At 39.4% G+C, this 22,551-nt stretch overlaps 1 protein-coding gene across 8 annotated transcripts in view; it reads right to left on the reverse strand.

Moving 5' to 3' along the window:
- Nek10 (NIMA related kinase 10) overlaps positions 1-22,551 on the reverse strand; it is a 186,602-nt gene that overhangs the window by 58,801 nt on the left and 105,250 nt on the right. For 7 of the 8 annotated variants that reach the window (XM_071609301.1, XM_071609299.1, XM_027932535.2 and 4 more), the window contains 3 exons: positions 13,844-13,973; positions 13,091-13,161; positions 5,257-5,470 (listed from right to left, as the gene is read on the reverse strand). In XM_071609301.1, coding sequence (XP_071465402.1) covers positions 5,257-5,470; positions 13,091-13,161; positions 13,844-13,973 — 415 coding nt within the window. The remainder of the gene's footprint in view (positions 1-5,256; positions 5,471-13,090; positions 13,162-13,843; positions 13,974-22,551) is intronic. The other variant, XM_071609305.1, reaches the window with a different exon arrangement.

The following is a 22,551-nucleotide window of genomic DNA, read 5'->3' on the forward strand; positions in this document are numbered from 1 at the left end:
CAGAGGCCAAGAGAGGAAGGCAGCACACTGAGCCCTTCCCCGTCTCCCATGGACAGAGGGACACTCACCCTTCTTCCTGTACCCAGCTGCCATCTGGTGAAGAGGAGATGGAAAAGAGAAACTTTGGAACAGGAAAGGAACTTTTAAACCAAAAGAGATTGATGTCATCGGTCTGATATAATTAATACTGGCTTTATCTTCCTGCTATCAGCAGGAACAGTGGTTCAAACCAAAATGATATATGATTACAGAAAATGAAGTTCCCATTTTGCACAACTGATTTTGCCCAAATTCATATGAAATGAAAAACTATGGAGCTTAATCAAGGCTAGTGCAAAAAAGAAAAGCAGAATGTCTCATGTTAAGAGGACTGGACTGGAAGAGAAAAATAAGAGTTTTTAGATAGATAAGATAAAAAGAAGGATGGAGAGTTTATTGGAAATCATCAAACGAAAAAATCAAGAAGGGGATATGTACCATCAACAAGAATTAGCCTGTAATTTGGCGACTTGTTTGTTAGGTACTTTGAAGAAATTCAAGGATTTAGTCCACAACATCCAAACTCCCCAACAAGATATTCGCAAACTTCTACCATGTAGAACTCAGACTTTTCAAACTATAAATATAAAAAGATGCACTGTAAATCAGCAAATCCAAGTTTCAGTCCTGGAGTTGTCAGTAATGAGCCAGATGACCTTGGACAAGTCTCTTAACGTCTCCTGGTGTTCCTTTCCTTACCATTTAAAGCATCAAGACACTTTAATCCCTGGTCTTAAATGAGCCAGAGTGGAATATCTGGAGTTTCTGCACTTTTATTTTTCTTTCCCATCCAGGAGTGACTTTCATTTCCAGTGACGAAGGCCCAGTCTTCCCTGTTTGCTCAGGGAGCCTCCCTGTGGTATCCTCACATACCTCATTTGTTATCTACCCAAACTGTCCTGAATCATTAGCAGTTTCCTCCCAAATATGTTTATCTGTCTGGTCTTCCCAAGTATATTATAAGCCACTTCACTACTGGGGTCATTGTTTGTAATTTTTTATAACCTTCATAATACTGAGCATAATGATTTACATTCAGAAGACATTAAACAAATCTTTGTTCTTTCATTATTAATTTAAGACAGCAAGCATTTTTCATTTTTCTCTGTCACTCCCTGATAGTCGATTATGGATGTAAAAGCAGTTTTCCAAACTCAGTGAACTTGCCAAACTAGTGAAAAGAAATCATCATTTGGCTTTAAAACAGGGGTGGTGAAGATGAACCACGGGGAGAGAAGCAGCCCCTTGAAGATCAGGCCCTGCAGACACACGCTTTGCTCATGATTTCTACTCACGGTCTCCCTGGAACATTTAACTCAACTCCACTTATACGTGTAAACAGATGATTTGTTACTCCTGCAAATATCCGTTTAAAGTTGAATCCCCCAAATCCCCAAAGTTGGGACAGAATGAAAATTTTCATGATTCTCCAGGTTTTTTGTGATCAAATTTTTCTGATGCTGATCCTTCTATTTGCAATATCCTCTTTAGAAATGTCTGTAACTGATTTTTTTTCTCCTCTCATGTAGAATAATACACCCAAGGTAAGGATTTTGTGTGTTCAACACATAGTGGCAAAACACGAGTCATGGTTTGGCCACAATGCCCTCTCCATTATGAGGCCTTTTAATTATTGGACGAGAATTATTCTATTCTTGGTTAATTCTTATCATTCTCAACTCTGTGTTCTCCTTATGATCTCTTATTTTGTTTTTGTTTTTTATTTGTTCAAATTAGTTATACATGACAGTACATTGTACATTAATGGAGTATAACTTCTCATTCATCTGGTTGAACATGATGATGAGTTACACAGGTCATGTAATCACATATGCACACAGGGTAATAGTGTCCTATTCATTTTACTATCATTCCTATCCCCATACCCCCTCCTCTCCCATCATTCCCCTTTGTCTAATCTAAACTACTTCTATTCTCTATTCTTCCCCCCACCCTGTCCCCTGTTGCCCTTATTGTGAATTAGCATCTGCATATCAGAGAAACATTTGGCCTTCCATTCTTTGGGATTGGATTATTTCACTTAGCATAATATTCTCCAGTTCCATCCATTTATCAGTGAAAAATGCCATAATTTCATTCTTCTTTAAGCCTGAGTGATATTCCATCCTAAGAAAACCTGGAGTGGAACCACCATTTGACCTAGTCATCCCACTCCTAGGTTTATACTTAAAATCAGCATACTACAGTGATGCAACCACATCAATGTTTACAGCTGCTTGATTCACAATAGCTAAACTATGGAACCAACCTAGGTAGCCTTCAACAGATGATCTCTTATTTTGAATTACAAAAATTAAAAAGGTTAACTAATGTTCTTCAAAAGGAAAAAGTCTTGCTTCACTTTCTCAGTGGGTAAACTGCAGCACATTGGAGAGAACATCATTAGTGAAGATGTCTCTGCCCTTTTGAAATACGTATTTGTTCTTGTCTTTACTGGCCTATTAAGAAAATTGCCATAATTAAGAATAAGCTAAAATGTGAGAGTAAATAGCATACTCACCCATGAGACTGGAGCCTTTAATGTTCTTATCAATTGTTTGCTTACCCACTGGTTTGTAAAATTTCAGTAATTCACAGATGGATCCTCTTATTGGTGCTGGGAATTCATAAAGTTCCACTGAGCCCACTAATTTCTGTTCCCTTTCACTACCATTCATCATTGGATTGTGTAACTCCATTTTTGACATTAACAGCTCTGGGAGAACATTCTACTATACTTGAAATGAAACAATCATAATACTGCTTAAGAAAAAAAGATATAACACTTTGTACCCATAATTCTGCCAGCAATGGTGTGAAAGTAAATTTTTAAAAATAATAATTGGTACCCAGAGGACAATGCCAATTAACTGCATACTTTCGTTTGATGAAAAGCAATATTTCCTCCTTGGTTCTTTAATCAAGTTGTCTTTTGTTTTTGTTTTTGTTTTTTTTCCTTTTAGTTAACGTCTGGTTAATCTTGAAAGAAAAAATTGTCAGCATACTTAAAAATAGTACAAGGGGAGAAGATATTTTGACTCTTTAAAGTAGTAATAAAAACTGTGTTTTAAAGTAAAGCATTTCTTTATGGTCCAAAAAAGACTGAGTGTGCTCCCTTGCAGGTACTCTGTGAGGCTGGCTAACAGTAGATGCTCAAAAAATGTGTATTAACCGCATGATTGACAAACACATTTATTGTTAATGACCACTTGGACAAGATAGCATTCACTTTTACAGCAATGAACTATTCCTCTGGCATATGCTTTACTCATTCTACAAAATTGATGCTACCTTAAAATTTTTTGCCACTTTTTGAAGCTGTATAGTATATTCAAACACAATAATTTCCTTAATCCTAATACCCTAGAAAGTAGGTAGAATTTTCCCCTAATCCACAGATGAGGATATAACCTGAAGAACCTCACAGCCTCTCCCTTGACTCTGGAGCTTTCCCTTTGCCTTACCTGGCCACGGTCCAAGAGTTAAATTTCTACCATTAAACTGTCTCTCATCAATCAAAATATTGAAGGATGAAAAAAATATGGTATCTTGGATTTGCTTCAAAATAATCTGGGAAAGTCAGGGAGTAAGAAGTTCATGGGGATAGAAAAGACGGAAGATTTACATCAAGTAGCTAATGGTTGAAGCTGAGTGGGCTTTGCTTCTATGTTTGAAAGTTTCCATAACACAGAATTTTCTTAAATAACTGAGAACCGAAAATAAAGAAATATATGAAATAGTCCTTCTCAAGGTGTTTTGCTCAAGATAAGAGGATTTTTTTTTTACTGTTTGATTTTAAACTAACTCCACCCACCCCCATGTCAGCCACACAAACCTAATGTTAAGTGACTCTTTCACATCCCACTGGAAGTTGGTTTAAGTAGCTTTGCAGAGTGGAACTTAATAGAAGGCTCCAGATACTTAAGACTTATAAAAATAGCTAACTCTCTTGCAATCTAGTCTACTATTAGGAAAGCATCGTGGCACACATAGAGCAATGTATTTCTTATTGTTGCCTGGCTTTTAGAGTCAGGCAGTAAAATAACAAGCCATAGTAAGCTCCCAGTCCCCGTGTATGAGATTTAACTGTGTTCATTCAGAGAAATAACTGCAAGTTATATGCTCCTAAACATAAGCTGAGGCCTTCGAAAATCATCATGGATTGTTCTATGAAGTTACATTAAGGTGGCTCAGCATTTAAAGCAATGGAGGTAAGAGTTCCCTCCAAAAGAAAACTACATTGAATCTTCAACTTCTGGAATCCAAACACCTCAAGAGAAACCCATGAAACAGTAGTGCTCTCCTTCTTTTTAGAAAGAAATTCACTGGAATTACTGTTATTCAAGAAGACAGAACTTCTTTGAGCTCAATGTCTTGTAAAATTTTACCAGCTGAAGTACAACAAGTCTTCTGGTCCTGGGAAGGAATTTAATGATCAGGTACCTTGACCAAGAATTAGTTTTATGATCCTTCTTCCTTGGGCACCACTTTGAGGACAGAGGAAAAGAACACTTGGTCCGAAGGATCCCTTCCATGGTCCCTGCTGGGGGAGACCCAGAGCACAAGCAAACCACAGATCCTGGGTCAAGGTTAAAACAAAGGCACATAGGTGGGGAAAGAAGGCAGCAACAAGAGCATGACTGAGACCCCTGCTGGCACATGTGGAAATCCACAGCTTTAGCAGCGTTTCTTCAAGCCATGTTCAGAAACATGGTAAATATCAAAATAATCTACAGGTTACTAGCAAAAAATTAAAAATACATTCTGATTTGAAGCATTGTAACTTTTTCACTACCACAAAGAGCAATGGCAGCAATAACAGAGAGACCAGTAAAAAAATTTTAAAGACAAAAGTTATTTCCATCTCTGAATTAACTCCCATTTCATACATGTTCCCAAAGGTAGAGATTGCTAAAGAAATTAAATATAAGCATCCACAGCTGTTTCCACAAAGACCATAATTTAAACTTGAAGAACTGCCGGGATAACTTTTTGACCTCTGATTTTGTAAAAATGTACAATGAGGTATGGATTAATTGTTTTGGAAGGCCAGTCATATTGAGTTATTTATATCTTTAAAATACAAAAGGGATATAATCTGTAACTACATAATACTGAAATATTTCATGTAACAAATATTTTCCTAACTTTGAATTTTCCTCAAAACAAGCCAGAATATCTTTAGACAGTCTAGTAGGTCGAAAGACAAGCACTCACGTGAGATAGCAGAGCCAGCTCATGGTGACATGTGACAGCGTTCCTGTTGGCTTCCATAAAATATCTCTGTGTGCGCCTCCGTTCCCGTTCCAGTTTCTTCTCCAAGGCCAGCTGGGATGTCGATAAGTTGTCTAAATACTTCATCATGACATCTGATATCATCGAACTGACTTCTACAATGTCGGGACGGATTTCTGCATCAGGAGTCAGGCACCTGAGACAAGGGATGAGCCAATTACAACACTGAATGAATGTCAGGATCAGACCTGGGATGTGGAAGGTCAAGATTAAACTATGCTACAGAGTCCACCATGGTATCTGCACCCAAGAAAACCCGGATAAGATAGGAATCAAACATAAGTTTGAATCCAACACTTCCCAAAGGGTATTTAGAGAGCCGGGGGGAGAGAGAGGGAGGCAGGACTATTTCTTAGCATGTAGGCAGGTAGGCAAGGGCCACAGGTTGGGTGTGAAGCATAGGCAGAGGGGCTCATCATCTCCTGTGTGGGTCAACTGCCTTCTGAAGTTATTCTCAGCTCACTGGTCAGTAGAACAAAGAGGGACCCCAATACACAGTCCCTGATGATCACCTTTGATGCACCAAAAGGAAGGACAGTTTTGGTGGGGGGAGGGCGGGGTGTAGGGTCACAACTTATTGGCCTTTTCCAGCTGAATGTTGTCATTATTAACACACTTTGATGATTCAGTCTTACAAAACAAAACACAAAGTCATAAATATAAAATATAATCCTATTACTTAGAGGTTGAAGATGTCTATCATAGGGTCAAAATAAAACTGGATCAACTTTTTAAATTATGGAACTTCGCTGGGCATACAAAAGAGCAGTCCCCCAAACCAGGAGGTCTGAACTGAGAACGAGAGGCCTGCCTGGCAGCACAGTCTGTAGAACATAAATGAGGAAGTATCTGAACCTTTTTTTGTGACTGGCTGTTACATGTCATTCTTTTTAAAGCAACTGGGAGTGTTTAAGTTGATTCGACTGTGGAGGATTGGTTTGATTTCACTGAATCATGCTGACAAGGATATGAAGTTTATATTTTGCATTTTGTTTATGATAGGAGATAGAATTTCAGGGAAATCGTGGTGATTGAAGTTTTGGATGAGCAGTTATAGACAGTCTGCCATAGGGCACCTTCAAACTGTCATCTTCAATTTTATTTGTCTTTAACAAAAGTAATTTAAAGTAACTAATTTGACACATTGCACGCTAATATTTCCTGTGATTTTGGAAGTATATCACTCAGTATAGTAAAGGGAGTATTGTTCATGTTACAGAAGCCAAATACCCAGATCATTCAATTCCTTCTGGTATCTACAATAGAATGTTATCTATTTTTTAATTCAAATTCTCCAATTGTACTGAATGATGCATACTTTTCAATCAAATTTAACTTGAATTTTGAGGAAAATACTAACTTTCACATCAGTATTTGACTTAGCAACACATCCTCACTCAATCTATCTTTTGCCTGCACTGCTTTCTCCATCAGTCCACAAATATTCTTCACAACAGAAGTCAAAATGAGACTCAAAATGATAATTTGCCAATGATTCCCTCTTATTGAGTTTATTAATCATGACTAAATCACATAAGAGTCTTAATCAGATTCTAAGACACTATCATTTTCTGATCTGTGTTCATGCTTTTTCTTTTTCAATTCTAAGGCAGTGGGCTCGCACTATGGTTATAACAGGCACTTTGCACATCTGCTGAATTCATATTTAACAAAGTTCACTCTGTGCATTTGTTATGTACAAATATAGGCAAGAGACTGTGGGAATAGGGCCAGCTACATAGTCTGTGGGTGTCCCCTGCAAATGAAAGCAGGGAGCTCCAGTAGGAACTGGAGAAGTCAAACTGCCCTTCTTACAGTTCAGCATCCCAACTGATGTTAGATGAGCAAACCTCAAGAGATTACAATCTCTATGCAGGTGGGATGCACCTGGAACACAGACCAGGGGTGGGAAGAGGCTACCCCTGAGTTGTCCACCAAGTGTGCCATGATGTTGCCAGCCTAGTCAGGAGATGTCTTTTCTTTGCTTCCCAAGATGTGGCAGGGCACTTGCTCCATCCTGACATGCATGGGGTTATTAATGATGGTGGGATGTGATGATCATTATTATCCAAAGTACAGGTATGAAGACATGAATTGGTGTGAATATACTATGTATACAACCAGAGGTATGAAAAATTGTGCTCTATATGCGTAATAAGAATTGTAATGCATTTCACTGTCATATATAAATTTAAAAAAAAAAAAGAATTTCAGGACCTTATATAAAAAGTCTTAAACCTCAAACTCAGGACCATTTGAGCACAGGGGATTGCACTAGTCACAGGCACATAAAGCCAATTCTGTGCTATGCTATGATGTCATATTTGTAAAGTTTCTTGCTTTTGCTCATAATCACAAAAGAAGCTAAGTTGTTGAAATTTGCCTTTTAATTAAATCAGATTCTTCATCTGCTTTCACTTAATTAGCCAAAAAGATTAAAGCTGCTAAAATTCTAGGTTGCCCTAGTGTTATTTTGACTACCTTGTGAGAAAAAAAAAAAAACCAACCCTGCATCTAGACCTTTTGTTAGCACAAATATTATAAATTTTCAGATTGCAAATATTTAAAATAATTCAAGAGGACATTAGCAGGTAAATTGTTAGCTGAGTTTTTTTTAACAAAAAGCAGCATAAGTTTGTTTCAGAAATCATGTGGTTATTTTAAAATATTATGGTAAATGGGAAGAGAAATTACCTCCCTCTCCTGGCATTTAGCTATCTCCTCCTCTCCCAAGGCTCCTCCCCACCCTATATTTGGCCTCATTAGAAAAGGTACCAGCAGGGAGATGTAGTTTAGCATCATAATTAGTATGAAGGGCCTGGGTCAGATTGAAATTTCCTCAATAGCTTCCAAGTCCAGTAAGATAAAATTAAAATTCCCAGAATGCCATGTAAGGTCCCAGTTGATCTGGTACTTTATCTCCCTCCTCTCTTTCCCATCTCCCAGCAACACATCAAATGCTCCCACCTGCACTTTTCCAAACAGTCCAGGGCTCTCCTATGCCACATATTTCTTTGCTTATTTTAGACCATCTGCTTGATTTTTCTTCTTGATAGTACCCTGAGCTTTCCCAGATACCATCCCTTATCTTCCTGCCCAAATCCCCATTTTTAAGTCTCCATTAGGAAGACTATTTGGACTGCTTTCAGAAAGACTTACTGTTCCTCTTTTATATGTTCTCAATGCACTGTGTGCATTTGAAGTACTTAAAACTATCATGATTATTGTCTTGCAATGGCCTGATTCACCGCTGGAGGGGAAACTTCTTGAGGGGCAAGAAGTGTTTCCACCGCCATTATGATCTTCTCAGCGTGTGAAATGGAATCTGGGTGCTGACAGGTATCCAGCAATGAGTGAATGAATGAAGCAAACTCAGCACCAACATCTAAAGAACTGACCTATCCATAGCCCAAATGGATTGGCCACAGCCTTGTGGCCTCCCAGGAACATCTCCAATCAGAAGTTTCAGTCTAGCCTCATTGCTCTGAAATAACTCCCAGCTTCGGTTATTTCAGAGTATTTCCACTGAGTGAGTGAATCAAAGTCATAACACACACTGGAGACTGATAGAATATCTTCAGCCTGTATGATGCTCCAATGATTCCCTAATCAGATAAGCATCAAGTCTTGTTCTGAAAAAAATATGGGATGTTCCCCTCTCCCCACCCACTTTGTCCCCACAACACTCTGAGAGATGAGCTGGGGAAAAAAAGTAAGAGGGATACAATGTTCAATTGTATTCATTTCATGTTTTATGAAACAGAGTTGAAGGTGGGGTAAGAAATGTAAAGATCCACTTGTCCTTAGAGCTCACGGCTAGCATTAGCTTCTTTAGTCGTTATGACTGCCTCTGAAACAAAGCGCCAGACAGCTTATGCAACCAGGCGCAGAGAGAGAAAAATAAGGCAATTGGAATATTTTGTGCATAAAAGGAAATGTTCTTCCTTTTAAAAAAGAAAATAGACAATACTCTCCTAAGAGTGTACTGGAAGGTAAAAATAGTCATGCTGGTACTGAGCAGAGCAACAAGATGTATTTATTTTCTACCCCAAACTCCAGAGCTGCTAAGTTATTCTCTTAATTTAAAAGCTTGCTAGAAAAGAAAAGTTTCGTTAACAAAATGTGCTTATATGCCACATCAACAAACAGGAAAAAGGAAAGATCCTGCACATTAGAGATGCAAATTGTGTGAGCTCTACTTGACAAGAATGAGATGATAGTAAAGTGGAAGAAAGAAGATAGACGTGACTGGAAGCAATGAACAGTTTAAGAATGATTACAGTAAACTTTCCCCTCTCTTCAAAGCCTCTGTCAAGCTACAGTGATTGGCTCTGAACCTAATAATTTGCTGAGATTTTAATTGCATATGTCCCTTGCATTGTTCCTTGAAGAAAACGGGAGGCTAAGAAAATAGGAAATTTGAAACTGTTCCCTAATTCTTTTGGAACTTCACTTTTAAATACTAAAAATCCAAAGCAAATTAAACATGCAATCGCATGTAACTCACAACTGATTTTGGTTTTATGTCAAATTTCCTAAAGATAAAACTTTGCGATTGTGAACCCAGACAATGAGGAGTCTTGAATAGCTTGAAATGAAAATAATGTCTGTTACAGAATGCACCCTGCAATCTTAATTTACAGTCAGTTACAAAATTAAATTGTCAGTTCTAACTTATTATGGCATCTTAGTATTTTAAATGGAAAGCACCTTCAAAAACATTTCATCTGGAATCCCCTAATAGGTGATCATTCACCCTCTGGTGACAGTGAGCTCACAACCCACCAGTGGCCTCCTGTACTGTGGATGCCTCTAATTCTGGCCTACACTTTGTCATGGTGAGCTGACCTTATCCTGCTTGTAACTGTTACCCCCTTTAGGTCTTTGCTCCTTATTCTGAAGCTCTATGGAATAAAGCCCATTCTTCTCGTATTTTCAAAATCATTCCACTTTCCCACTTAATCAAAGTATTTTGAATCTTCTTAGGATCATGCCCTCAAAGATGCAGACAACATCCACCCTGTGGTGGTAACGATCCCACCTCTCTCCTCCTCCTCCACCACCACTCCATCAGTCACCATCAACTGTGATCTCCTCTTCCATTCTCATGCCCTCCCTCTGCTCCCCGTAGAGCAAGCCAACATGGTCTTTGCTAATAAGACATTTCACCATGGGTCAGTCTGCTGAAAACCCGTCAGTCCTCCCTACAGTGCTCCAGTTAAAGATCCAGAATCCACAACACAGTCCACAGCACCTACAGCCTCTGGCCCTTGTTGCCCTCCCTGCCCCAAATCATTTGCTGGCTCCTTCTTCCTTACTTGAGATGCTTCATCTCCACTTTCTTCCCATTCCTCAAATGAACCAGTGAAGCTTTCACAGATGCTGGTCCAGGAAATGCTTTCTCTGCCCTGTTCACCATTTGAGAATTATGGGTTATTCAGGTCTCAGGTTACATGTCCCTTCTTCAGAAAAACAGTCCCCAAATCCTCGTACTAAGCCAGGTTCTTCTACCATCTCTCAAGGCCCTCTTTACTGCCCTTCATCACATTTATAATTTGTTTTTTTTTTACTTAATTCTGCAAATAATATCATATACTTTCATGGTAGTATCCTATTTCAGTTGTCATTTCACATAATAATGTTATTAATAACACTATCTAACTTTATAGAGGTTTTACAACATGCAAAGTGTGTCAGCAGCATTATCTTAGTTAAGCTTCAGAACAAAGCCCACGCAGTAGTTAATATTGCTAGCCACATAGCACAGACGAGAAAATGAAGCTCAGACAAGTTAAAATGAGTGGCAGAAGAGGGTTTAGAAGCCAATGCAATCTAGAACCTAATGATGCTCTAAATTTTTGCACTGTATGTTGCTATCTGACTCCCCTCAGCCCCCCCCCCCCCCCCACACACACACACTGGTCTACTGATCCTAAAAAATGTGTTGATGGCCAGGGAACCTGTCAAAAGGGACTGACAGTCCTGCAGCTCAGTTGCACAAAGTCAGACTGCTGCCTCTGGACCTTTTTCTCTGGTATCTCTCTCTCCCCTTCCCTCTATGGCACTCAACTACCCATGAAAAGGATAAATTAAATGAGCAAATACGGTATCTTCATCTTGCCATCTCCAGAGACTTCTTCAATATATAAGGTACTTTCCAGAAAACAAATAACAGAGAAGAGGAATGAATCATAGAAATAAATTGTCTGGATTCATTGGCAACAAGGCATGACTGAGAATATGTGAAACTCAGATGATTTAGGAAGAGCTTCCAGCCCGTTTCCCATAACATTAACAGTGATAACTGCCAAAAGTGTGCAAGTATTTGCCATTTCCTCAACCCTATGCCAAGTGGTTTGCTTATGCTACTTTGCATAATTGTCACATGGACCTGATGAGGTTGGTACTATTACATTACAATCACCATTTTACTAGATGAGGAAACACAGATGCAGAAACCCTTGGCCACCATCTGCAATTCATAGCAAGCGATCTGCCCCTGCTAGACCTGGCTCCACAGCCTGAGACTCGTAAGACTGTAGGTCAGCATTATGCCAAACAAGAAAGGTTCAAGAAATAATCCTAAAATAGAGTAGGGGTAATTATTAGTAGGAAACATGGACCCGGAGGGGAGAAGCCAAAGGGAAAGGGGACTGACTAGCTTTAGTAACATGACCATTATGGTCCATCAGAGACAGAAGCCAAAGCAAGGTTTAAAATACTTGGGAAGGGGATGGAAAAGATTCCCTTTGGACTGACTCTAGGATTTCTACAGTCCAAGATGAGGATCTGGTACAGCTCAATGGAGCACAGAAATCACATTGGGCTGACTCGACTACCTAAGATGGTCTGGAAATAGCAATCAGCCAAACCAAAGTGATCCATTCACACATCCAGGGTCTACTCTATGCCGAGCACTGTTCTGGGGACTAAACTGGTAAGAAGCAAGATGACAGAGTTCTTGCTCTTGAGTTTACTTTGTGGTGGGGAAGAGACAGACAATCAACAAACAAGGGTTTATGCATGTGTATATTTCAGGGGTGATGGGGCTGAGTTTTATGAAGCAGGTAAGGGGGCTAGAGAGCACTGAGAGGCAGTGGGGTGGGCAGAGTGGGTTCCAGTAGAAAGCCAAGTGGAGTGAGGGCCTATATCATGCATACATCGGAGGGAAGAGTCTAGAAATAAAGTAAAAGCAAGGACAAAGGAGTAGGAGGAGATAGCTGGAGCCTAGGGAGCAGGAGAAATGAGCAGAAGGGGCCAGGTGAGAGATGAGTGGGGACAGCCTCATGGGGCCAGAGCTTCTGATTTTCCTTGACAACTTACTATAAAGGACAATATTGCCAATTGAAGAATTAGACATGAAAAGGTATCTACAATTTTATCCTCGGACACGACCTTCTTCAGTTTCCTGTGTTCTCCTCCTGGCTTTTTTCCATATTTGTGCAGACTTTTATGCTTCTTGTCATATTTCCAGTTTCATACCCTATTTTCTTCACTTAGTTTCGTGTCACATGTGTTTTACAAGTTGATAAGAAGCCTTCCAAATAATCATTCTAGTGTTTGCATGATATTTTCTACTATGTCCTCTAGGATATTCCAATGGCTTCCAGAGGTTCACTACTACTAGTGATACACAAACATCTTTCCAGGTTTGGATTAGGTGGGGACCCTTCCCCTCCACCTAAATAGTGAATGTTTATAGATGTGAGGTACTTCTTGATGGTCCCTATATGTTGGAAGTTGTGAGATTAATTACCTGCTGATGGTATCTGTCACCTTCTCAGAGTAGATGCCTTCTGGCACTGGTTCATATACCGCCTCCACTATCTGCAAAACAAACAGACTGCAGTGGTAGATGTGATGGGGCTGTTGGCATCTTAGAGCAATGATGCTTAGCCACAACATGAAGTGCATGCACAAAATTTAATCAGAGATAAAAACATCCCAACCAAATAAAAAATTAACATCAATTAAACAATTCTAGAACACTGAATTATATTCCCCATGCTGGGCTACAGTTAACCTTAGATTCATAATAAAAAGATGCATGGGGTAATACCATATGCTGGGTTGTGGGCAGTCCAAACTGCAATTAAAAATAAGAGACCAGGGGCTTGGGCTGTAGCTTAGTGGCAGAGCACTTGCCTAGCACATGTGAGGTACTGGGTTCTATCCTTAGCACCATATAAAAATAAACAAATAAAGGCATGGTGTCCATATATAACTATAAAAAAATTTTAAATAATAATAAGAGACCAAAAGTAACTTGATATATTCATATTTTATAAATTTCTATGATGAATGAATAAATGCAGTTGGATATAGAAATGTGCATAGCATGGGGCCTATATTTAGAAGAAAGGAGAAAAAATAAGTCGGATCGTGCAGTTAATAAAGCAATGTTGTTTTCAATCAACATTTGAATAAAAATCACATAATTTCTGTTAGGAAGTAAATGAATGGCCTGTTAAGAGCAACATGAGACCTTTTGTCTTCCAACTTTCCTTACTTTTGTAGCCAAGGAGAGCATGTTGGTGCTGCAGAAGGGAGGACTCAGGGTGGCCATCTGATACAGGATGCAGCCTGCCGCCCAGACGTCAGCCTTCTCCCCGTAAGGCTCGCTCTTCAGCACCTCTGGGCTGAAATAAGTGTAGGATGTTAATAGATACCTAGTAAGGGGGGGGGGGGGCATCAGCACAGAAAGAAGATCCAGTTTCCCAACTGTTATTGGAGATATCTTTGAAAAGGACTTGCAACTCCTAATCAAAATTTCAAGTAAACATATTAAAAGGTATCTTGGAAACCTCCCAGCCTCAGATGAATCAAGAAGCACAACCAAGCAATTCAGATTAAGCACTAAATATCAATAAACCATAGAAAACATGACCTGGTATGTGTCTGAGGAGGTTTATTTCTGTAAAGAACAACCCCTCTGTGGTAGATGAAATTTTCCGCCCTAGTTCTTTCTTGCTCTAGAGAACTTGCTGGGCATAGTTCGTTTACTGACTCCTGCCTTCGGTTTTGACTGTGTTTTCTTGCTTTGGCCAATAAAATGGGGGAAGTGACAGTGTGCCAGATCAGCGTCTCAGTCTTAACAGGTATTGAGTGTTTCCTCTTGTCCTGCTAGGAGCTTCTGTCCACTACCAGGAGAAGAAGGTGTCTGTCCCAGGTAGCTGCTACCTTCACAGCATAGCCTATAAACCTGCAGACCCTATGAGGCTAAGAAGAAATGCTTATCATTGGATGTCACTGAGATTTTGTGGTGATTAATAGTGTAGCATTAGTATTGGGGGAAAAAAAACTGATATGGCTTCCTCACTCTGCTAATCAACTCTAGGTTATAACGTGAGAGAAGAGCATATTTAAGTATGTTTCTGGAAACAACACTAGCTACCATGTTCACCTCTTCTGAAGTGGCCACACAGTTTAAACGAGTTTCCAGTTGAAGTTAATCTATGAGGGTTTATGGATCTGTCACTTATAATTTAATGTGGAAAGAAATATTGTTTCCTTGGATGTTTCTAATAGAATTTTTTTTTTCATGTTTATAGAATAAAGCTCAAGTAAAAACTAAAAGCTTTCAACAAAACACGCCCTGCTAAGGTTTGGGTCTACCGCAAAGGGACATGTGTAGCTTCATTACCAGCCTGTGGTGCTATCGAGAGGTTGTAGAACTTTAGGGAGGCAGGACCTAGTCAGGAAGTTAGGTCACTGGGGACATGCCTATATGGGGATGTCCCAGCACCTTCCTGTCTCTCTCTCTGTTTCCCAGATACCATGAGGTGAGCAGCTGCAATGCTCCCCTGATGAGGTGCAGCCTCACCACAGTCCTAAAAGCAATGGGACCAACTGGTCGTGGACTAAAACCTCCAAAATCATGAGAAAAAATAAACCCTTCCTCTTTTGAAATTGATTATCTCTGGTGTTTTGTTGCAATAATGGAAACACATACACAAATGTACTCTCAAATTAAGTAGTTTGATAATCCAATTCTATAATATACATTTAGGTCAGGGCTCAGCTCTCTAAATTAATGGAGTGGAAATTAAGAGTTGGCTTTGACAGTGGGTTAAGGCATAAAGAAGCTTGTAAATCAAGATCAGAATAATTAGGGTAGGTATAAGTCAGAATTGGTTAGAGAGAATAAACAAGGAGCGAGCCACAATGGCATACCCCCGTAATCCCAGCAGCTTGGGAGACTGAGGCAGGAGGATTGCAAGTTCAAACCCAGCCTCAGTAACTTAGCAAGACCATAAGCAACTCAGTGGGACCCTGTCTCTAAATTTAAGAAAATATATTTTAAAAAGGGCTGGGGATGTTGCTCAGTGGTCAAGCACCACAGGGTTCAATCCCAGTATCAAATTAAATAAATAAATAACAAGGATTTGCCATTCTTGTGAGAAAACAAGACTAATTCCAAATTTAAGATTTACAGTAAGAATTTCAGGGAAATGTGTTACTTCTAGGTCTCTCAGTTAACCATTTTCAAATTTAGCATATTTTTTTTAGTTCAATAATATGGCAATGGGGCAAAATTTTCCAGGATGCTGCTGGGTCTAGGAGTCTGGGCATTTCCCATTATCCCTTCATGAGCTACTTATATTTAAAAATGCCTTAAGAAGAAATAGCATCCTCATCAGAAAAAAATACCTTTGACTCCCTACAGACCAATTTCCCACGTTGTCATCTCTGAGAACTCAGGAGATTTGTTTCATGTTTCAAGGCTCATGAAGCAGATGCTCCACCATGTCCCCCCAATCCTCGTTCCACTTCCTGTTCCTTTTGTGCTCCAGCCAGCATTTGCACTTTTTTAGACAACAAACTTCAATTTTTTTTAATCAAAAGACAATTTTTGAATATAGGAGAAAGCACCTGTCAGAATACAGTTTACCTGTTTATTTTTCTCATCTTTATATCTCCCTCTTTTTCTCACTAGAGACCACAAAAATCTTCCCATCTCTCTTTTGCAATGTGGCTTTGTAGTTTCTCCAGTCCTTGATTCTGTGCTGGGTTATATGACTAACTTTGGCCAATGAGATAATAGCAAAAGTGATGCAAGAAAAGACTTAGAAAGCTCTCTGGCGCTTGTTGTTTCCTGCTCTTGACATCACTTTGATCAGTACCACATGATTAGAAATAGGCACACCTGCTGACTGATCAGCAACACATGACCCAGTTCCTCCAATGGGCCTGCCCACAGCCAGCTGGCCTCAAGACACAAGTGACAGGCATTGAAAACTAAGGGACCACACAAGTAATAAAGGCCAGTCCCATACAATGATCAATCAGCAACTCCCCTGGAGCCAGCCCAGTTACCAGCATCCAGTACATTGGGGGGGAGAAAAAGGCTATTGTATTAAGACTAGATGTTTTAAGGTAGTTTGTCAAAACAAAGTTAACTTTCATCAGAGTCACCTTTCATCAGATTCTCAAAAGTTGTCGATGTGCCCCTGAAAAAGACTGAGATATCACTTCTCTGGAAGATAATAGGAATGGAAAGTAAGAGATACAGTTGCCAACCATCACACTGTTTCTGGGATAAAACTTTAAAATTCTCTAAGGTCAAAGAGCTTCGTAATTACTTCTAAACGTAATGACACAGTCTAATTTCTACCAGTCATAACAAAAGTTTCTGTGATGACTTAAATTCTACCCCATCTCCAAAACTCATAGGTTGAAACTCCAACCAATTCCTCAAAATGTATCCATTATTTAGAGATAATATCTTTAAAGAAATTATTAAGTTAAAAGGATGTTTCGGGGGTCAGATTGAATTCAATGTGACTTAAGTACTTAAAAAAAGAGGAAGGAACATAAGGAGTATACAGGCACAGAGAGACAATCTCAGTGAGAGACAGCAAAAGGAAGCTGTCTGCAGGCCAAGGACACAGGCTTCAGACAGATCTGTTTCTCATACCAACAAATTGGTGCTATTTTGTGACAGTAGCCCTAGCGTGCACATGCACATTCTGTGAGAAAATCTACTCATGTGTTTTTCATCCTCAGAAAGAAACTGGCCTTTGGAAATATAATTAGGTCATATTTGACCAATATTTGCAAACATATCATCTGGTTTGTGTGTGAGAATGGTTACTGTTTAGAAAATCGTTGTATAGCAATTCACTGCCATGTGTGATAATTTCCAAGTTCCCCGCTTAAGGCGAACCTAACCATATTTAGAGAAATAAAGAGTTATAACTAGAAGAGTGTTGTTTCTTTCTTTGTTTTTATAGTATTGGGGATTGAACTCAGGGGCGCTCTACCACTGAGCTATAACCCTAGCTGTTTTTTATTTTTTTTATTTTGACACAAGGACTTACTAAGTTGCCCAGGCTGCCCTTGAACTTGAGATCCTCCTGCATTAGCCTCCCAAGTCTCTCAGTTTACAGACATGCACTGCCACTCCCAGCTAGCAATAGTTTTAAGAGTAAGAAGTTAAATAGTACATACACAAAAATGTATACACTAATACCCACAAGCCATATAGAATTTAAAATAGGATTTTCTTCTAAAGAAAACCAAATTTTTTTTTGTTTGTTTTTGCTTTAAAGTTATCCCTGTGATTAGATCATTTGAAATATTTTTGGTAATAGAGCATATCTTATGTGATATTTAACAAAAATAGGGGCTCTCTGGAAACGATTAAAGCACTTACAATTAAGTGTATAAAAATTATAGTCATTATATGTTATACTCCAGTAAAAAAAAAATAAGCAAATCCAAGGATAACAGGAACTGAGTGGATGGCAAGAAACCATGTATGTCTACCATAAGTAAACTTAACCCATAATACACTGCCTGTGAGAGATATATGGACTCAACTTTATATAAACATTATTTCTGTTTTCAAAAGAGATTCACTTTGGTGTGCTGATTTTAAGTCCTTTGGGTGTAAACCAAGGAGTGGGACAGCTGGGTCAAATAGTGGTTCCACTACAAGTTTTCTGAGGAATCTCCATACTGCTTCACGATAAGTAAACTATGGCATCAACCAACGAGCCCTTCAACAGATGAAAATGGATAAAGAAAATGTAGTACATTAACACAATGGAATATTACTCAGCCTTAACGAAGAATGAAATGATGGCATTTGCAGGTAAATGGATGGAGCTGGAGAATATGTGCTAAGTGAAAGAAGCCAAACCCCCAAAACAAAAGGCCAGATGTTTTCTCTGATAAGCGGATGCTGATCTGTAATAGGGGTAGGAAAGGAAAGAATGAAGAACTTTGGATTCTGCAGAGTGGAGTGAGGGGAGGGAATGTGGGGGTGGGTGGGATGGTGAAATGAGAAAGACGTTACTGCCCTATGTACATGTATGATTACAGGACCAGTGTGACTCTGCACCAGGTACAGCCAGAGGAATGAGAAGCTGTGCTCTATTGTGTACAGTGTGTCAAAATGCATTCTACTGCTATGTATAAGTAATTAGAACAAATTTTAAAATAAATAATTAGTTATTAATTAATTAATAATTCACAAATTGATAATAAAAACACAGTGGGACAGCTGGGGCTATAGCTCAGCAGCAGAGCACCTGCCTAGCGTGCGTGAGGCAGTGGGTTCGATTCTCAGCACCACATAAAAATAAACAAATAAAATAAAAGCACTGTGTCCATCTACAACTACAAAAAATAAAAATTAAAAAAAAAAGGTGGGAGAAAAACGAGAGAGGAAGGATGCCTAATCTAATTAAAGGGAAAACGATAAACTGTTTTGATTTTAAAATTTCATTAGTTCTCCCTCACTAATACATAAGTAGTTAAGCTGCTAATTGCCAATGATTCTTGTTTATTCACTAAATGAGGGTAAACAAGAAAACTATTGAAACGAGGTGTATTTCAAAGCATTCTAAAACATGCACTCTTTGATACTTCTTAAATAATTCATTAATATGACAATTTACACATAACTGAGGCAAAATTTCTTTCTTTTAAATGGAACAAAGTACATGAGATGACATAGGTTAAAAGGCCTCATGTGTGGACGAGTATATTCTTCTTTCCCACAGCTATAATACTGTCATCTTGGCTAAAACTTTATCCTGCTCACTTCAGTCAACTAAAACTCAATATAGGAAATGGAGAATAACCTCCCATTTCTTAAGTTTGAACACACAGAGTAATTTTCTACCAAAGATTAAGTTATGGAAAGGGAGGAGAATATTGACAAGCACTACCTCAACTCAAGGAATCAAGATTAACATAACGGGTGATCAATCATTTTGATAATATGTAACTCTGATAAGATAGGATGGGAATAACATTTTGCATCTATAACTTTCCTCCAAAAAACACATTTTTCTGGCATGCCAATGAGAAAAATATGAGACAGATCCCATTTAAGAGAAATTCTCTTCAATACCTAACCAATGGTCCTCAAAACTTTCAAAGACAATTAATAACTAGGATAATTAATAACAAAAACATTAATAACAAGACAATTAATTACAAATCATTAATACCAAAGACAATTTGAAAAACTGTCACAACCAATAAGAGCTCAAGGAGACATGGCTTCTAAATGTAATGTGGTACCCTTGATGAGTTCCTGGAACTCATGGATGTTTGGGGCAAAGTATATACTGCAGCTAATAAGAGTATACCAATTCCGGTCCATTAATTAAGGCAAATGTACCAAACATACTATTGCAAAATGTTGATAAGAGGGGAAATTGTGTGAAGTATACAGAACACTCTGTACTGTCTTTACAATAATTCTGTAAATCTGATACTGTGGTAAGCTTAAAGGCTTATTGTTAATGCTTCATTTAATGGATTTTTTAAGTGCTTCTTCTTCTATACTGAACTCTCAGAAATGGTTCCTATCTCTCTTTTTCCTCCCCCTGCAAATAACGTAGCCAGCACCTTCTCTGTGCCAGGTACTGTGACGGGTGCAGAAATGCAGCATTTGTACAGCTTATGTCTAAATCAGCAAGAGATGACAACTAAAACACACACAAACACACAACATACACACACACTCACACATGCATGCATACACACACATACATGCAGACATATCTACAGGGTTCTTGAAGAGAGCACATGGGAGGCAGCACAGTGGGGAGTCAGCCATTGGAGCAGGGAAGTCTTCCCTGGGAAAGTGACATTTGAAGCCGAGGTAAGAAGGAAGAAGCACAGCCACTGGCCAGGAAGAGTGTTCTCCAGGCAAGGATGCAACATGGGCAAGCAGGTAGCTGGAGATGCTCTTCATGGAAATGGGAACTAAAGATGAGAGAGGAATCAATGAGGGAGATGGAGTGTCTGCCTTTCCATGGGGTGATTTTAAGGTTTCTCCATGTGGAGACACTGAGACAGTGACTGAGCTCTAGATCTAGAGCTCATAAGAAGAGATCTGGGCTCAACATGAAACAGCTGGGGGTCCTCAGGAGAAAGAGGCACTTGCGGTCCCGGGGGTCACTGAGATGGCCTGGAGAGAAGGCACAGATCAGCCTCACAGGACTGATCCTGGAGGACTTCCAATATTTTAAGAGTCAGATGGAGGAGAGAGGGATAGACCCTGGAAAAGGAAGTGGGAGGAAGACTATCCTAAGAGGGAGAAAGGGAGTCTTTCAAAGAGAACACCATAATGGGCAGCAGCTTCCAGGAAGCCAAATGCCCTCAGGATTTACAAAAAGGAGTTCACTGCTGGTCTTAGCAAGAGCATTTTCAATGTAATGATGGGTTATGGGAGTTGAGGAGGCTCTAACTATATATGACAATGTTGAATTTTTTCTGAGCCCTGTGGTCCTGAAACCCAGCAGTAGTTAAGGAATCTTTCTCCCTCATCCATCTACCCAGTCTTTTATGTTTTAGGAAATGGTTTACTATAAAGAAATTCCCTTCCCAAAATGACTTAGGTAAGATGCGCATATGTACTTTGTTAACCTGTGATAAAGCCAAAGACCTTCCAAACTCCTATCCTTTGCCTCATAAAGGATAGCTAAACCATTTTGTCTTCTGCTATAGTTTGGCTCTTAAATGTTCCCAAAGGCTAGGCTCCCAGCTTGATGCTATTGGGAGGTGGTGGAAATTTTAAGAGGTGGGGCCTAGTGGGAGATCTTAGGTCATTGGGGGAATGTCCTTAAAGAGGATTGTGGGACTGAGGTCTCTTCACTTTTCTTTTTTTGTATCCCAGCCATGAGGTGAGCAGCTTTGCTCCCTCACTCTTCCACAAGCATGTGATAAGTTCGAAACAATGAGGTGAACTGATTGATTCTGGATTGAAATCTTTAAAAGTCAAGATAAACCTTTCCTCTTTATAAATTGATGATCTCAGGTCTTTATTACAGTAACAGAAAACTGACTAACAAACTCCCCACCACCACCACCTCCAGAAGTTACAGCAAATTGCTTGTTAACCAAACTTTAGTTCAATTTCTCTCCTTTCCCCAAGTTCCTAAACTTTGGCCCATCTTCAGTCTGAGCTATCGCATAACCCATTTTAGCCCCTACTGAGAACAGGGTGGCCTGACAATACAAGACACTCAGTCTACTCTCAGATCAGAGCCACCACCACCTTCTCTCTATTGCAACAGTCCTCCTCCATTTCTTCTAATAATCCTTTCAAATAAAGTCTCCCCTTACCTAAGTCTGGATTTGGTCTTTGACAGTTTAGAAACTCATTTGAGAACGTGGCTATGAAAAAGGGCAGAGATAGAGAAGTAGCTGAAAGAAGGAAAATGGGGACTTGAGTTGGCTTTCAAGACAATGATTCTACAAGATGTCTGAATGCCCAAGAAAAGATGCCCACAGAGGAGGAAGTTGGAGATGTGGAAGAAAGAGGAAAAACAATACTCCCCCTTCCTCCCTCTCAGATCCCACAGAAGGATGCTTCAGTGGCTTCTTTCCTTCATCCACACGTGAAATGGTGCTTTTCTTTCTTCTCACTTTTCCCTCTCACTTTGGAGAGTCTCATTCACATCCGTGGTTTCCATTAAAATCACGTGCTGATAATTCTCAGACCATCTCCATTCCTCATGCCCCTCAGGCACACACAGGGAAGCCTCAGACTCTGCGCAATTTGTCACAAGTCACTGATTCTTAGTTGGGGTGAAAGCTTGGTCTCAGTGAAGGATTTGGCTCTGATATAAGTTGGAGCAGAGAACCACCTCTTCCATACCAACAACGTTCTTGGTTTCCTGAATTTCAGGGACTGTTTCTGAGATGCACAATGTGGGTAGGGGCATCTCTACAGGGCACAGGCTGAGCTGCTGC

Source organism: Marmota flaviventris, chromosome 1 (genome assembly GCF_047511675.1).
Source record: "Marmota flaviventris isolate mMarFla1 chromosome 1, mMarFla1.hap1, whole genome shotgun sequence".
In the NCBI taxonomy this organism is placed as follows: domain Eukaryota; kingdom Metazoa; phylum Chordata; class Mammalia; order Rodentia; family Sciuridae; genus Marmota; species Marmota flaviventris.